The 18,535-nt window shown below is 35.8% G+C and overlaps 3 protein-coding genes across 6 annotated transcripts in view; 1 reads left to right on the forward strand and 2 right to left on the reverse strand.

Moving 5' to 3' along the window:
* Positions 1 to 18,535, forward strand: part of Hwt (SH2 domain-containing adapter heavyweight) — a 209,156-nt gene that overhangs the window by 67,269 nt on the left and 123,352 nt on the right. The window lies entirely within an intron of this gene.
* On the reverse strand, positions 1,379 to 9,227 carry LOC143894008 (trypsin-1-like). Of its 3 annotated transcripts, none has more exons than XM_077399978.1 (7): positions 9,079 to 9,158; positions 3,260 to 3,333; positions 2,993 to 3,087; positions 2,490 to 2,634; positions 2,273 to 2,386; positions 1,975 to 2,127; positions 1,379 to 1,825 (listed from the first exon to the last, which is right to left on the reverse strand). In XM_077399978.1, the coding sequence occupies exons 1-7, from the start codon at positions 9,125 to 9,127 to the stop codon at positions 1,673 to 1,675; spliced, it is 783 nt and encodes a 260-aa protein (XP_077256104.1). In that variant the 5' UTR covers positions 9,128 to 9,158; the 3' UTR covers positions 1,379 to 1,672. The 3 variants fall into 3 exon arrangements, with proteins under 3 accessions (XP_077256104.1, XP_077256103.1, XP_077256105.1); XM_077399977.1 differs by lacking the exon at positions 9,079 to 9,158 and adding an exon at positions 3,696 to 3,843; XM_077399979.1 differs by lacking the exons at positions 1,379 to 1,825; positions 1,975 to 2,127; positions 2,273 to 2,386; ... (1 more) ...; positions 2,993 to 3,087; positions 3,260 to 3,333 and adding exons at positions 6,972 to 7,352; positions 7,502 to 7,654; positions 7,801 to 7,914; ... (1 more) ...; positions 8,349 to 8,443; positions 8,641 to 8,714 and having other exon boundaries at positions 9,079 to 9,227.
* LOC143894012 (chymotrypsin-2-like) lies at positions 15,524 to 18,228 on the reverse strand. Its single transcript, XM_077399994.1, has 7 exons — positions 18,127 to 18,228; positions 17,648 to 17,718; positions 17,366 to 17,460; positions 17,107 to 17,254; positions 16,914 to 17,027; positions 16,642 to 16,794; positions 15,524 to 16,342 (listed from the first exon to the last, which is right to left on the reverse strand). The coding sequence occupies exons 1-7, from the start codon at positions 18,173 to 18,175 to the stop codon at positions 16,199 to 16,201; spliced, it is 774 nt and encodes a 257-aa protein (XP_077256120.1). The 5' UTR covers positions 18,176 to 18,228; the 3' UTR covers positions 15,524 to 16,198.

Below are 18,535 nucleotides of genomic sequence, written 5' to 3' on the forward strand. Positions count from 1 at the left end.
ATACTGCTTTATGCGCAGTTATGAGAGAGAATAATGCTTTTGTGGCTACTTCATAATAGTGTAATACTGTGGAAATTAACCCTCTAGAGTCTAGAACTAGGGGGTATATAAGCTCTGCAAACTACACAAGTTTATGTATCTGCTTGGATAGTTGAGTTAGGAAATATGGTCTTTGCAGTATACGTGTGTATACTTATATTATACATCTTATTTCGGCCAGGCGACAGTAAATATACCGTATTCAGCACGCGGTTCTGAACCGTAAAGTTATTCGGGAATATTTATGCGAGATACGGGTGAGATAGCTTATAACATTTGTTACGTAACTGGGGCGGAAAGTAATCGTCCGTCTCTGTGCGACAAATTAATTTCTGAGAGTTAAATTGCAGGTGAAAATTTCGAACTATAATTATTTTTTCGCACAAATAGTGAAACTGACTTCTAAGATTATCGAGAATATTTTTTAAATAAATAGACTAAAGGGGGCTCACTGGAAGGAGTTGCATTTAATAATAAGTTCCGTTAGAAATGAGCAACTATCAGACCTTTTCACGCAGTAAAACAAAATGGAGAGCGATGTTGAAGCCTATCACTCTCGGAAGAACGGTGAAAGCAGAAATGAAATTTCATTAGCAATGTAAATACGTCAGAATAGAATTCGGTATGAACGATCTGCGCTCGCGCTTTCTTGTCCAGTAGCAGCCGTCTCGTTGCACAGTTGCAGCTCGTCTTGTTCTTATTCGGAAAGTTTCTAACGTTTGCTATTAGTTATACTTCTCCCAGGAAAAAAAAATAAATGTAATAAGTTCGTCTGTATTTTTATACCGTTTTTCTTCTTCTCGGCGTTGCAACTTGCGGAAAGTTTCTCTTTCGTTCTCGATTGCTTTTTCCTCGTCCGTAAATCTGGAGGGCGTGTGCGACTTGTTTTTCGAAGAGACATCGCGTATTATCTCCTATTTTCTTTCCCACAATTATAAAGTCGCTATAGACGTCATGAAGAAAGTAAGAAGAACACGCTTGTGGAGCTACCGATAACACGATTAACGCATATCTTTCATCTACGATCAAGTTTTACTGAATAGAGAATTGTCGATACGATCATGACTGTTAATTACGGCTGAAACGTGCGCATCGTTTCCGTTATGCCAAGTGTCACCGGAAATAAAAGCAACACGTGAGGGCCGCGCGGTCACGGTGTATTGATTTCGCGACAGAGCCCAGTTCTATTCGACCTCTTGCGCTATCCAATAGCTCTATATCGAAATCCCTTTGGATTTGATTTGTGATAACTGGCGGACGGACGGCACTTGTCGCGCGATATAATTCCTCACCGTCTTTTCGGGCAGGCTAAATTCACCAGTAGTTTTCTTTGAATAAAGATTAAATCAAAATAATATTTATTTCATCGAAAATGTGTACAGAATTTTGAGGGCATCTACTATGTACAACACTATATCACATCGTTATCGTACAGTTTTTACATCGAAATATCTTTCTTTCTTAGTTCAGATATTACTTTATAGTTTAGGTAGAGGTAGAGGTTTTAAGAACCAATGTCTAAAAAATTATACAGAACGAAGGACAAAGTACAAGCCTTAATTGGAAGTGAGAGGGAGTAGTTTAGACCGCGTTAGAATTTCTTCACGTTGACATTCAGAGCACTGGGCAGAAATCACGATTCCGTCCAGATAATTATCTGAATCCAATCCAGGTAAGAGACAACACGTGTATAGACGGTGGGGTAGGAGGTGCTGGCGCAACCGTTCGCCCAGGATACCAATCCAACGAGTTTTCCACCGACAGTCAATGGGCCACCAGAGTCACCCTGGAAGAAGCAAGATGCCATTTCAAATATGACGCCCAGATTTTGTTTTGTGCATTTAATTTCTTCATCGAGGTTTTAAATATTTGGTTGTGAGGATATTAAATAGATGGACCGATGCAATGGCAGTTGAAATGTTAAGATAAACTTACGTGGCAAGATCCTTTCTCAGTTTCCGGATGGTACGCGCAAACTTGCGTGGGGAAGACGTTCATTCCCATATTGTTGTACATAAGCTTGCAGTATCCTTGATCAGCGATCAAGATGTTGACTCGTTGTAACTTAGTAGTGGTTGGCCCACCTTGCTGCAATTTCGCAATAATATTTATAACTGTTGCTCTCGGAGTGACACTAATTTCCTTTTATTTTTTTTATACTAGATATTATAAATATCTAGTATTATAGTCTAAGTTACAGACTAAATGATACTTAAAATGATAAAAAACTTACCCAGAGTCTGCCCCATCCTGATACAACAGCTACGTCGTTGGCCTTAACGGTATGTCCTTTTGGTGGCAGAGGAACGTGTCCAACTTTGTAAGATTTTACGAAGGGCTGTTTTACCTGAAAGACAATTTTTACTTGAGAGTTGTAATTTTTTACTAGAAAAAACAATTAGAAAGATTTGAATTTCCTCGTGTGGAAAGAAAATTTAAGCCATTCTTACCTTCAATAAAGCAATATCGTTAATATACGAATTAGCGGAGTTGTATTCTTCGTGAATAATGATTTTTTCGACATCATGCTCCAATTTCTCCCGGTCTGTCAGATTGATTGTTGCAGCAACAACTTTTATGTCAGTGGGGCTGCGGCTGCAATGCGAAATTCATAATTGTTTAAATTTTCATCTAAATCTATATAAATAAAACAAAGTCGGGTTAGTTGCACCATTTATAACTCAAGAACGGCTGGACAGATTTTGTATTAAAATTCTACCCCATATAAAATAGGAGTAGAATTTTCCGGCGAGTGCTATAGAGTGTATAGTTTTTTGTTACCGGGGCGAAGCTCGGGTAACCAGCTAGTATATAATACAGTGAATTGTCATATTTTTTGCATTGGTAAAATAATATTTACACGTATGTACGCATTAAAATGTTTATAGTAGAGAGATATATTAGCGTGAATAACATGCAATTATTTTATTAAAAGTAATACTAATAAAATTACCCTTGAACGCAATGAGCTGCTGTGATGACAAACTTATCGCTCAGGATCGATCCACCACAGAAGTGAAAGGAATGATATTTAGTTTGAAGAGAAATCTGTGAAAATATCATAGCACTCTAATATCTGCGCATCTGTTCATATATATTTTCATATATATTTTCATACGTTAATTATAATGAAAAGTATTTATACAAACATATATAACGTATACTAGTTTACATATATATATACTGTTAATTTTTTTGTAATGAATTTGGTGACATGTACCTGATATGGAATCTCGCCTACTTTGGCATCCTCTCCATTTACGATCCTGGGATCAAAGAATGGAAGGACTCCAGCTGCAACGATAAGTCATTATCACTATGTATGTAAAATGCAGCCGGAAAAACGCAATTTTCCCAGAAATTTAAATTGTAACGAGTAATAGTTTGTTTTTCAGGTGTGTTTTAATAGTGAATTTTTGGATCTTTGTGAGTTAACAATTTTTCAGCGAAGTTTCATTGAAAATTATAAACGACAGTTTTGCGATTATTTTTATTTGTGTATTTAATTGATTGGCAGATAAACAAAAAAAATCACTTATTTGAATAATACGACACAGTAAAGCGATTTTTCCCCAAGATACTTCTAAGAAAGTTATTAATTTGTGTTCGCTTGAACGAATGATTATCGGACAACTCGAGAGAATTTTATTACTTACCGTGAGAGAAAGCCAGAAGGCCGAGGAGACACAGAATTTTCAACGCCATTGTCTGATCACTGACCGAAGCCTGATTTGAACTCGTCGACACCGCGATTTTATATGTACCTGTTTCTAATTGCGTCGCCCCTCTTGCGTGTAAGTATTCCAACGATTGTCAAGTTTTTTTAAGAAATTAGATTAGATCGATCAGTTGCGAACTAGTATATCGAAGATGTACTGATACGGATTGATTAGGTGATACTGGCGTCGTCATTGGAATTTTATTCTCTCAAAATGTTTCTCTTTTGATTCATCGCGGTTTCAGGTATTAATTTTATTTTATTTTTTGAAATTATTAAAATTAAAAATTTAAGTAATTATATTTATTTATTTAGCATATCGCATATGAAACTTTTTATGATTTTAAAAATATTTTTATTGAAATATTTTCCACGATTTTTTATTTGAGATATTTTTGGTAATGCAGCTGCCAAATTAAATACAAATCTTAGCGTATTTTATTTAAAGTAGGCATAATTTGTATAATAAGTTATTATAATTTTTTTTTAATAATTATTATTATTATTATTTTTCTTATTATTCGGGGAAAGCAATAATCGTATTCTGTCGATTCCTGGGTGTCACTTTTGATATGGATCTGGATTTTCCCGTATCTCTAATCTCGCTCGATGAATCTTTCGCACGATTTAATCGCACTTTTTGATTGCGATTAAATCGATTGAAAGGGATATCACGTTTCTTCCCCACAATAATTATGATTATCGATATGATAATTCGATATGATAATGATAATAGCATCATTTCGCACTTTTTTCGTTTCATTCAATGAAACTCATTGTTTAGAGTTTGCGATGCGATGAGAAGAGTCAGAGGCGTGAAGCCAGACGCGTGAAACGCGTCTCATATGATCTGATTGAAAGCATGCGTGATCGGTATAGCAACGTACGTGACCGGCACGTTAGCAACGACGTTTGCAAATGAATAAATCACTAATAAAAAAAAAAAATTGGGACTTGATATTGATTTTCTCGTACTCTTGAACGTAAATTCATACGAGTAAGAAGTAGTACGGTCCCTGTTCCCTGATTGAGGAAAACTTAGCTTTTCTTAATATCTCGACCTGACCTGACGGACTTCCGCCTACGCTATATAATTCCGAGGATTTCCCGCTACTTGAAAAGTGAATTGGAAGTGTCCTGCAGTGAAGGAGGTGAAGTTTGGTCGACGTCCGTGACGCCAGACATCTTGTTACGAGTTCGCGTAAGCGAACAAGCATGTTGGGCGTTATACGCACAGAAGTCACACGGATTATTCGTCCAGCCTGGGTACAGCAACGATCCCCCAATTTTGGTAAAGCATCATCCTTAAAGGCGTAATCTTATTTACCCTTTTGGACAGATTGTGCTGGAAAGGCTGGAGATAATCGTGTAAATGGCAATGTGTGTTTTCAGTCATCTGAGGCATTGGCTGCGTTCATCGCCGATACTCCGCTAGCCTAGCAATCGTGAGTAGTCGCTTGTTTCCTCTCCTTCTAATCCATTGGGTGAAAGGAAAGGAAACGAGCGACTGCTCACGATTGCTAGGCTAGCGGAGCATCGGCTGAACGCACCCATTGTCATTTTCGCTCGTAGCATCGAGCCGAGACGTAGGTTCCTAGCGGATTCTGGGAGGTTCTCACCTTTTCTGCTTGATTGTGAGTGGGCAAACTTGATGAGACAAGCAAATAACGAGCTCGAGACGAGCGGAGAGAAGGAGACAAGCTGATTAACATATTTTTGGATTAAAACGTAAAAGGAAGGAAGGCTGTGCTATAACTCGGATGAGATCTCCTTTCCTCTAATGGATAAATAACTTGGATGCACTTTTTTTGAATGAGATCTCCTTTCCTCTAAACGGATAAGTACCTTTGTCTATTCATTTCCGTATGACTTCCCCAGCTCCGAGCGAGAAAACACCCCCGAAATTTCCCTCGGCCGAGTTCGTCCGGGTGGCGGCCGCGACTTGTCACGTCACAATGTATCGGATTGGATAGTTGAGTTAGGGAATATGGTCCTCGCAGTATATGTGTGTATATATTATACATCTTATTTCGGCCAGGCGACAGTAAATATACCGTATTCAACACGCGGTTCTGAACCGTAAAGTTATTCGGGAATATTTATGCGAGATACGGTGAGACAGCTTATAACAATTGTTACGTAACTGGGGCGGAAAGTAGCTGTCCGTCTCTGTGCGACAAATTAATTTCTGAGAGTTAAATTGCAGGTGAAAATTTTGAATTATAATTATGCTAACCAAATCGTGAAATTGTCAGATTTTTCGCACAAATAGTGAAACTGACTTCTAAAATTATCGAGAATATTTTTTAAATAAATAGACTAAAGGGGGCTCACTGGAAGGAGTTGCATTTAATAATAATTTCCGTTAGAAATGAGCAACTCTATCAGGCCTTTTCACGCAGTAAAACAAAATGGAGAGCGATGTTGAAGCCTATCACTCTTAGAAGAACGGCGACAGCAGAAATAAAATTTCATTAGAGCAATGTAATTACGGTGGCAGAATAGAATTCGGTATGAACGATCTGCGATCGCGCTTTCTTGTCGAGTAGCAGTCGTCTCGTTGCATAGTTGCAGCTCGTCTTGTTCTTATTCGGAAAGTTTCTAACGTTTGCTATTAGTTATACTTCTCTCAGGAAAAAAAAAACAAATGTAATAAGTTCGTCTATATTTTTATAGTTTTTTTTCTTCTCGGGGTTGCAGCTTGCAGAAAGTTTCTCTTTCGTTCTCGATTGCCTTTTCCTCATCCGTAAATCTGTAGAACAATCGTGTGCGACTTGTTTTTCGAAGAGACATCGCGTATTATCTCCTATTTTCTTTTCCACAATTATAAAGTCGCTAGACGTCATAAAGGAAGTAATAAGAACACGCTTGTGGAGCTACCGATGACACGATTAACGCATATCTTTCATCTACGATCAAGTTTTACTGAATAGAGAATTGTCGATACGATCATGACTGTCAATTACGGCTGAAACGTGCGCATCGTTTCCGCTCTGCCAAGTGTCACCGGGAATAAGAGCAACACGTGAGGGCCGCGCGGTCACGGTGTATTGATTTCGCGACAGAGCCCAGTTCTATTCGACCTCTTGCGCTATCTAATAGCTCTATATCGAAATCGCTCTGGATTCGATTTGTGATAAGTGACGAACGGACGGCACTTGTCGCGCGATATAATTCCTCATCGTCTTTTCGGGCAGGTTAAATTCACCAGTAGTTTTCTTTGAATCAATCAAAGTAATATTTATTTCGTCAAAAAAGTGTACAGAATTTTGAGGGCACTTACTATATGTACAACCCTATGTCACATCGTTATCGTACAGTTTTTACATCGAAATATCTTTCTTTCTTACTTTAGATTACTTAGTTTAGAGGTTTTAAGAACCGATGTCTAAAAAATTATACAGAACGAAGGACAAAGTACGAGCCATAGTTGGAAGTGAGAGGGAGTAGTTTAGACCGCGTTAGCCTTAATCCAATCCAGGTAAGAGACTACACGCGTATAGACGGTGGGGTAGGAGGTGCTGGCGCAACCGTTCGCCCAGGATACCAATCCAACGAGTTTTCCACCGACAGTCAATGGGCCACCAGAGTCACCCTGGAAGAAGCAAGATGCCATTTTAAATATGACGTCTAGATCTTGTTTTGTGCATTTAATTTCTTCATCGAGGTTTTAAATATTTGGTCGTGAGGATATTAAATAGATGGACCGATGCAATGGCAGTTGAAATTTTAAGATAAACTTACGTGGCAAGATCCTTTCTCAGTTTCCGGATGGTGCGCGCAAACTTGCGTGGGGTAGACATTATATCCCATATTGCTGTACATATACCTGCAGTATTCTTGATCAGCGATCAAGATGTTGACTCGTTGTAACTTAGTAGTGGTTGGTCCACCTTGCTGCAATTTCGCAATAATATTTATAACTGTTGCTCTCGGAGTGACACTAATTTTCTCTTATTTTTTTTTATACTAGATATTATAAATATCTAGTATTATAGTCTAAGTTACGGACTAAATGATACTTAAAATGACAAAAAACTTACCCAGAGTCTGCCCCATCCTGATACAACAGCTACGTCGTTGGCCTTAACGGTATGTCCCTTTGGTGGCAGAGGAACGTGTCCAACTTTGTTTGATTTTACAAAGGGAGTTTTTACCTGAAAGACAATTTTTACTTGAGAGTTGTAATTTTTTACTAGAAAAAAAATTAGAAAGATTTTAATTTTCTCGTGTGGAAAGAAAATTTAAGCCATGCTTACCTCCAATAAAGCAATATCGTTAAGCCAGGAATTAGCGGGGCGATAGTTTTCGTGAATAACGATTCTTTCGACTTCGTGCTGCGATTTCTCCTGGCTTGTTAGATTGATTGTTGCAGCAACAACTTTTATGCCATTGGCGCGTTTGCTACAACACGAAATTTATAATTGATTAAATTTTTACCTAAATATATAATACAGTGAATATGTCATATTTTTTACATTGGTAAAATAATATTTACACGTATGTACGCGTGAAAATGTTTATAGTAGAGAGATAGATTAGCGTGAATCATATGCAATTATTTTATTAAAAGTAATAATAATAAAATTACCCCTCAACGCAATGAGCTGCTGTGATGACATATTTATCGCTCAAGATCGATCCACCACAGAAGTGGAAGGAAGAATATTTATCTTGAAGAGAAATCTGTGAAAATATCATAGCACTCTAATATCTGCACATCTGTTCATATAGTATTTTTATATATATTTTCATACGTTAATTATAATGAAAAGTATTTATACGAATATATATATATATATATATATATATATATATATATACACGTATACTAGTTTACATATATATACTGTTAATTTTTGTAATGAATTTGGAACATGTACCTGATATGGAATCTCGCCTACTTTGGCATTCTCTCCATTTACGATCCTGGGATCAAAGAGTGGAAGGACTCCAGCTGCAATGATAAGTCATATTATCACTATATGTAAAATGCAGCCGAAGAAACGCACTCTTCACAGAGATTTAAATTGTAACAAGTAATAGTTCGTTTCTCAGGTGTGTTTTAATAGTGAATTTTTGGATCTGTGTGAGTTATCAATCTTTCAGTGAAGTTTCATTGAATATTAATAAAGGATAGTTTTGCGATTATTTCTATTTCTGCAGTATTTAATTGGTTGGCAGATAAATAAAACAAATCACTTATTTGAATAATACGACACAGTAAAGCGATTTTTCCCCAAGATATTTCTAAGAGAGTTATTAATTTGTGTTCACTTGAACGAATGATTAACGGTCCACTCGAGAGATATATTACTTACCGTGAGAGAAAGCCAGAAGGCCGAGGAGACACAGAACTTTCAACGCCATTGTCTGATCACTGACCGAAACTTGATTTGAACTCGTCGACACTGCGATTTTATATATGTACCTGTTTCTAATTGCGTCGCCCCTCTTCCGTGTAAGTAGCCCAACGATTGTCAAGTTTTTTTTAAGAAATTAGATTAGATAGATCAGTTGCGAAGTAGTATATCGGAGATGTATTGATACGGATTGATCTTTGATCATTTGTCTTGATAAGCACGTGATACTGTGTCGTCATTGGAATTTTATTCTTTCAAAATGTTTCTTTTTCGATTCATCGCGGTTTCATATATATTAGGTAATATTATTTAATTTTTTTAAAATTATTAAAAAATTAATAATTTAAGTAATTATTATATTTATTTATTTAGCATATCGCATTTGTAACTTTTTATGATTTTAAAAATATTTTTGTCGAAATATTTTCCACGATTTTTTATTTGAGATACTTTTGGTAATGCAGCTGTCAAAATTAAATACAAATCTCAGTGTATTTTATTTAAAGTAGGCATAATTTGTATAATAAGTTATTATAATTTCTTTTTAATAATTACTTTTATTATTATTTTTCTTATCATTCGATGAAAGCAATAATCGTATTCTGTCGATTCTTGGTGTCACTTTTGATATATGATATGGATCTGGATTTTCCCGTATCTCTAATCTCGCTCGATGAATCTTTCGCACGATTTAAGGTATTCCTTTTACGGAGGAGCGTATTTTGTAGGCGCTTAAGCAGGGCCTCAGCAAACTTTTGTATATTGCATTCAACTTATATAAAATCAAGTTATAATTGATTATTATGTTTAATTATAAGAAAAAAGTAAAAATATTATGTGTATTTAGAAATTTTTCATTTTTTGGTAAATTTTACTGTCTGAACAATATGGCAACGCTGCGCTTTTCAGGGCGCCGATTGTAAAATTTGAAGTTGATAACAAAAGTGTCAATGTAAGTGTCACGTTCATTAATCAAAGAATATTGTGACATTTTCTTTTTATCAAAGAGAGATTTTATAATAATAATTTTATAATAATAATAATGAGTAATAAGAAACATAAAGTGAGGAGTAATGTGGGCAAAAATATGGGACAATTTATGAAAATAAAAGTTGATAATAAACCGTACGTGATGAACTGAAGTGTGACATATGAGCGCACAGCTTGCAGCGTTGCCAAATAATTCCTTGAAAGTCGCCATTAAAAATATTTATCTATAAACCACATTTCAAGTCAACTTTTAACATAAATATTTTGTTTAAATATTCGGTGACTGTATTTTTATCGGCACTATCAAAAGTATAGAGCGAATATGTATATATAGCGCAGTTAATATTTAATATTTTAAGATATTTGATAAACAAATTATTACATTGAAATGTGGAAAATGGACTTTTTCGATAACGTCACATATAAAATATCGAATTTTCAAAGTCATAATTCTTCTTTATATGCTCGGTAATGTGGTTTAATTTTCTTCTAGCGTAAAGATATGCATTTTAACTTTCTCGTACCAAAAAATTAGTTAATTCTTAAGACTTTGGTGTCATAAAAGGAATACCTTAATCGCACTCTTTGATTGCGATTAAATCGATTAAAAGGAATATCACGATTCTTCGACATGATAATTATGGTTATCGATATGATAATTTGATATGATAATGATAGCAGCGTTTCGCACTTTTTTCGCTTATCATTCAATGAAACCCATAATGAGTTGATTTTTTGTAGCTCGGTAGACAATGCTATTTTTTATCTTCGCGGAAGTATAAGCTACTGATTATAGTTATCGTTCACTAACTCCGTTCGCAAACAACTTATATACTTGATTAGATACAGAGCTATTATAATCTTATCACTTTTTTGACTTTCTCTGTTTTTGACCACGAAGAATAATTTTCTTGTTAGGTTCGTACATTATATTATATTAGATATAAACTAAACGTTGCAAGATCTTTACAATTAATAACTACGTAAAGAAAAAAATTATTTTCAAAGATAATTGACGTTGCGAGATAATAATTTTGTCGGAAATGGTAAGCTACGCTGCACATTAAAAACTTTAATAGTCTCTTATTAAAAGTTCCATGCTCGCGGCGCTAATTTCAATAGGATGTCTCACGAGGGATAAAGTTTCCGGTCATCCTCGTAGCCTACGAATTTTTATCAGAAAATCCTGACCGTCAAACGGATAGGTGAGAGACAATCTCGATCGCAGGTCCAGGATGCCTGCGGGCTGTCAGAGTTTTAGGATTCATCTGCGACTTCGTGCCTCGATCATGTAATCGACCGAATGGATGATCAAAGCTTTGTCGATCGAGATCACTGATACTTTGCGTGCACGAACTCTCAATCGTGTTCGCCTGCCCTTTACTAAACTTGCTAGTATGTGAAAGCTTCAAATAAATTTACAACTCATACATACATGGAATTAGTTAACTCTCAAGCGAATTCATAGCAATAATGAAAGCCGTTCGTTCGGAATTTGTAATTGCAGATCCTTTTGTAATCGCGTGTTTTATATCGCTAATGGAAGAAACCACGATGTAAAAAATTACATTGAAAAATTGAACATTTAAATTTTATTATTTACAGTTTTGGTGCAATGTTTTAATTGTACGAATGTTTGTTTATTTTATGAAATTGTACGCGGCGCCGCGATGAGGATATTTATCAGATTTTAGTAATGTATTTATCAATATGTTTATGCTGGCATGTATTGTGCAGATACGAGCGCAATCGTTTACCAACTGTGATAATGGTAACTCTATCGGTCGACAAAAATATTTGGTGCGATAAAAAATGTTTCCAAATAATTCTCGTCGTACTTAAATATATCGGGTGTGAAACTATAGTTTCTTAATTACACATACTTTAGATAACAAATGGGAGTTAGTTAGATTATCTTATCAGATACAGTCTATTCCGCAGTCACACACATTTAGTGTTTTAAATTGTTTCAACAGAAGTACCACGATAAGTGTTCTGGTTTTAATGATAGTGCGTAAAAATGGAACAAGTAGTCCAAGTAGAACAGGCGATATTTATATCGTTGTGTCGCCGTATTTTTAAGTTCTGCTTACAAATCCATTTCGCAAATTTGCTCGTTGGGCGTGCATCGCAAGCGCATATTGTTTGCACAGGAGAATATCTATTTCCTTACGTCGGTGAAATTTGCTATCGCATGTTTTATTCAAGAGTCCCTTTTGGAATATCGGTTGTTGCAAAACTGCAAATGGAATAAAAGGTTCAAAGGTTGGTCCGGGAACAACGGGCGCTTCTCGCGCGAGCGCTCGTGAGAATCCGAGAACACGGTTTTTCCTTCCACGCGTAAAATTGCCAAGATTTTCAAACAAAGCGAGCGCTCTTTTAAAAGAGAGGAAGGATTTATGAGAAGAGGTATACAAGTATACATTTTCTGGGCTATTATTTGCGCGGAGAGAAGTGTGTATAATTCATATTACGTGATATGACGACTGTCACTATATAATATGTCGTTTTACCACATTCACGCTTTATGTAGGGTGTATATAATGTTATAACGTGTTTACATCGTTGATAATTTTTATCTGCGATTAATTCTGAATATATTTCTAAATAGAAGGACGAATTTATATGATGAATTTTGCGTCCTACAAATTGCTTAAAAACTATTTATTTTTACAATTAATTATCTTTATTTTAACATCTAATTTAATTTATTTATTCCTCTGCATTGAAGAGTTATTTCAATACAGTTTGCTATTATAAATTCGCGCTTAAATGAGGTCACGTTGGTGATTACATTGTGATGGAGTTAATACGCTTATTGAAACACTGCGTCAGAGTCACGGTGATTTTCTTAACAATTTCACAATTTATCCCTAGTAGTTCACAAATATTTTTTGCTACTTAGTCATACACACTGGGTCTGTGAGACCCCCTTTCGAATGTTGTAGTTTCCGTAAAACTACTAATTGGATGTTTTTTTTTTCAAATTGGAGAGGAGACTGTTAAGAATACATCTGTAAAAGCGAAATTTCTGTGCGGTTCGTATTTTTTCCCAAAAAGCCGTTTAAGTGTAAGAATTTTTCGTTGAGGAGGAAAAACGCGAGTTTTGCACTTTTTTTGAAAATTTACAATTTTGAAACTATCCGGTAGAATTCAATTTCTTTTGCAGATTCTGAAAGAGCAGATGTCATATCTTCAGGAAAAAAAATAGAGCAATGTAATTTTTGATCGTTATCACTAAAATCTCCAGGGGTCAAGTAGGCCGATTTTTGAGGTCTCTTTTTTTCGTAAAAGTAAATGTTTTCGCGTGATTTCTTAAAAAATTAAACTAGAAACGAGATAAAAAAACATGACTACCATGACTAAACATGATTTATTTAGCACCGTGTATGTGTGTGTGTGTGTGTGTGTGTGTGTGTGTGTGTGTGTGTGTGTGTGTGTGTGTGTGTGTGTGTGTGTGTGTGTGTGTGTGTGTGTGTGTGTGTGTGTGTGTGTGTGTGTGTGTGTGTGTGTGTGTGTGTGTGTGTGTGTGTGTGTACACATTCTATAAAACATTAATATCAAAGTCATACTTATAAACCAATAAATAATTGTTAATATCGAAAGATTATAATAAAAACGTTAATATTTATTCAATACTCCTTATTTAAACACTGGCAAAAGAAACGAGGCATGAACTTACTTTTGAATTTCGACCGAGTCGTATTAACTTGAGTCTCTGAGACCCGATACTATCTCTACGATACTATCTTTCGCACTGTTCCGCAACTATAAGTAGCTACAGAGATTTGCCTAGCGGCAAATAGTAGGGGTATAGGACCAAAGTTTTTTCTACGCCGCAGAGCTGTCTTTATAATGTCAAGGGCCTCGCGATATCAGTCTCTCGAAAATTTGGCTGGGTCTCTTAGACCCAAGTGTGTACTTTTAGGGGTTATTGAGGTGCGTTGAACTTCGACAATGTCTTTGCTGGAGCGACCGTCAGAAAACGGTTGAACGAGTGCGGGCGGTATTCTCTTCTCTTGCTCGTCCTCGGACAAGTAGTAGTCACGGCGTCTGCATCTACGCGCATGACCAACCGCGATAAAAGAACATCGATTACCAGTTTGCATAAAATCTCGGATCTGTTCTGTGTGGATATAGACATCGCTTATTAACGCCTAGCTTCTCATTCGTAGTGTCATTTGTACGATTTTAATATGAAGTGTGTTATGTGTGCTCTCTTTCTCTCCATTTTTGGGCACGATGCCTGAAATCGATTTAATCTTTTAAAAGAAAAAAGCTTTCTCTTTCAGGGAAAACGGAGAAGATATAACGCTTCTGACAGTCGTGGTAATATTTGTAATTTAAAGCGAAGATAACCGCGAACAATCGAATTGCGTCTTTAGTATGAAAATGTGAAGCGCGATTTGATAATCTGAAGTTAATAACACCACGTAAATATTCGCATGTAAATGATTTGTCGAAACTGCATATATTTAAAGTGTAATTTTTTAATTTTAATTAAAATTGTAAATTTTGCTTTTGATCATTGTCAATGGGACTCTCAAATTTATTGATCAATATATCGCAGCGTTTAAAAATACGTAGAGAAGTGTTATTTGGTTTATTTAAATTACTAACGGCGGAAATATGGGGTCATGTATGAGTCGCATCACCTCGTTCAGAATATGATAACTGAGTCTGTTGATTTGACCAATATAGATGATCGATAAATTTATAAACGTTTGCCGCAACTGCACTATGTATGTTTGTCGAACTAATAAAATATTAATCTCAACGTAGTGGCGCGTGCAAATGGAAGATCGTTTCAGATCAACAAGTATTTCCTCGTGCGTAAATTGCGTCGGCAGATTTCGCACACGTTTGCGCCCAATATATCATAAATTGTTTATGTCAACGGTGAATATTGTTACCGCATGATGCGCAATATTTAAGTTTACTTATTACGTCACGTATTATTGGGCATCGGAATAAACAAACGCTTCTTATATACCCTCGCGAGAAATATTATGAAACGTTAATCGCGGTACCGCTGTAATGTCGCGTAACGCTTCTGTAATTAGTCAAGTGCAAATTACGGCTGGCGTTCATGGCAAGTTAGCAGCGCTACAGGGGTAAGTTAATTATCGTCAAGGCGACGGAGCAGATTATATGAATAATCATGATCGTGTGTGCGGCAACTAATTATAGACGGAATACGGTTGAAAAGTATTACGACGTTACTTAATGATTCTACCGATGGCTCCATCTAACGACGATATACTTAGCGTGTTATCGGTCTGATTTAATTTCACGAAATAAATGCAAAAACTTAAGATAATAATCTAGACGATCTGTCGTTCTTACTTAGCTTAGTCGACTGTTTGGATTAAAAGAGCATTTATTCATAACAAGATAACGTATTTTAATTACACTGTATTGTGGGCCCTTTTTTATTTACACAATTTTTTAGACATTTATATACAGAGGGACTTTGAGTACGTATAATTTAAATTTAAATTTAACGACAGATAGAATCTATTTACATACTTTATTTACCCCATATTCTTATATTTATCTAATTTTATAATACTCAGCATTTTCTCTTACACTCTCTAAGAACATCAATTCTCTTCAATTCTGGAACACTTTATATATTATTCAATATTTACAAGTCTTTCTCTAATTTATAAATAATAGATATGAAATAAACACCAGTGTGACATGTTTGCTATAGATTTTGGAACCGTGATAAAACATTTTGCGAGATAAGTGAAAATAACACAAACATATTTGCAAAACGAATTATCAATGCAAATGTGCTTGTACAAATTTCTTGCTTAAATTACGGCATCTGACACGAGACTGATCTCCGTGCGTGTCTACTCTGGATAGCCTTATCATATCAGCAATCAGTTTTGAAAGATACGACATAATCTACTGTCTAGCAGCAGTAACAAATTTTGCTCGTGCGAGATAAAGTTATTGGCGGCACATTCAACGCGACGGAATAAAATAGAAAAAAAAATATGAATGTAACCTGTGCTCGGTATGCTTGTGTGAATTGACGATCGTCAGTCTATACGAATAATGAATATATCAATTGAATTTATACGGCGTTCTTCTTGATCCAGTCGATATACGAAGGTACGCGAGTGAATACAGTTGGATAGTCAGTAAGAGAACAAGCTTTCGCCCATGATACGAGCCCGACAAGCTTTCCATTAACGATCAAGGGACCGCCCGAGTCACCCTGCAAAAGACGATTAAAATGTTTTCTAAAATTAAAACAGAAAAAAAGAATAATTCGCGCATGCATAAAATGTTTAAAGCTCGCGTGACGCTTTAAAGCGATACAGTTTTCGCAACTGTTGCTCTTTCTTTTAATTCTGGTTTGTTATATATTTCGCCGGGAGTGTTAATCAACTATTTTTCGCAATTGTTTATTTTGTCTTCTCTAAGTTACGCGTTTAACTTTTATCTTATAATTGTATTAAGGATTAAATTTAGTCTAAAAAGCTAAAAAGATTATTATACGTTCGCTGCGTTTACCTTACAAGATCCTCGGTTGACGTTCGGATCGTAAGCACAAATATGAGTATCGTAGATATCATACATTATCCTGTCATACATTCTTTTGCAATAGTCCTGTTTAGCTACGTAAATGTTAGCCTTTTGTAAGTATTTGGATCCGGGCCCGTCTGGCTGTAATTTGTAAGAGAATTACGGCGTTAGAACCGTTGTTGCTGATGCTTTTAGCAAATATATATCTAAAACCGCAGCAAACGATATATATCGCGTGGAATTAATTGTGCTGCGCTTACCGATAATCTTCCAAATCCGGAGACTCTGGCCACAGCCCCTTCCTGGACAGTTTCATCTTGTGCGGGCAGAGTTACCAAACCAACGTTGCCCGTTGGGTTAAAAGGAGAGAACACCTAAAGAAACAAAACGTCGCGTCAGTGACGAGAGCCAATAACATCGAGATTCGAAGAAACAGTCGATTGGACAACTTACCCTAATCAATGCGATGTCATTAACCCACGAATTAGAAGGATTGTATTCTTTATGAGTAATGATCTCTTTAACCGCACGTGTCGCGCCTGCGCCTGGACGGTTCAAATTTATAGTACCGGCGATAACTTTTATGTCTTTAGGAAGCTTGCTGCAGATGGAATAGTGGTAATTAAAACGCAAATTTATTAGCATCTTTTTTAAAATCGCAAGCTCTGACATTTCACGAGACACATGTTACTTGGCTGTGAAAGCTAATTACCCTTCGACGCAGTGAGCAGCAGTAACGACGAAATTTAGATTAACGATAGATCCGCCACAAAAATGAAAGCTACTGCTTGGCGTCTGCAGGGAGACCTGGAAAATAATTTCTACCTGATGACCCATTCTTTTTTTTCTGCATCTTCGAGCACTTAGTTAATGAGAGTTATGTAAAACGGAGTGTCTGTATCATTGTTTGAGAGATTGATACTAAATTTGTTACGTAAGAAAGTAATTTTTCTTGAATTTAGCAGATAACGTCATTTTACAAGTCACAACTCACCTGATACGGTATTTCACCTTGTTTTACATCCTCACCATTTATGATACGTGGATCGAACTCGGATACGGTGGCTGTTAACACAACAATGAACCTATTGAGCTAAAATTTTACCAGAGAGTTAGCTGTATGTATATTTTAATGCAATTGAATGTATACGTCATTAATGTAGCGTTCGATTAAATTCAATTTAAAACGGCACTTTATTATATTTCTTCCTGTTGCAGTTGTCACATCGATGTAGGGGACATTACTTTAATTTTTGTCATTTGAGTCACTTTAATTAACGGCAATTTGATTAATTGGTCAAAACTTGCTCTTGTGAGGATTCAAACAGTGTCAATTCGACTTATCAAAATCACTAATAAAAAAACTAGGCAGTTTATATCTCATTTCACTACGGCCATAATGCATAATATAAAAAAATGAAGGTAATTTTTATTATATTATATTTATTCTGTTGATATATTAATTTTACTCACGCTGGAAGGTAGATGCTACGCCAAGAAGAAATAATACTGAAGACAGCATTTTAAGCGCCAACAATCACATTTGCTGAACAATGAAGTAATTATATACTTTTCTGATGATAAATGGCACATCTGTTAACAGACCGTTGAGTAGCAAGTCTTTCTGCGTTCCAGATTAGATAAGTACATTTAATTACCGATTACATTTGATTCTTTGTTTGCTGTTTTCGTTTCACGTATCAACGGGTATTTGTAAAACGGATGCGCGTTGTCGAATAAGGTAGTAAATATTCTCTGATACAACATCTTTAAAAAAATGGATAGAATTTCACATACTTAAACTTTGTCTAGAAATTAAGAATTAAGAATGACTGAAGATCAAATAGTTTAAAACATTTGCCTTCATATAAATGAACGAATA

The sequence above is a fragment of the Temnothorax americanus genome, unplaced genomic scaffold (assembly GCF_048541705.1).
Source record: "Temnothorax americanus isolate GAGA-0224 unplaced genomic scaffold, ASM4854170v1 Scaffold13, whole genome shotgun sequence".
In the NCBI taxonomy this organism is placed as follows: Eukaryota; Metazoa; Arthropoda; class Insecta; order Hymenoptera; family Formicidae; genus Temnothorax; species Temnothorax americanus.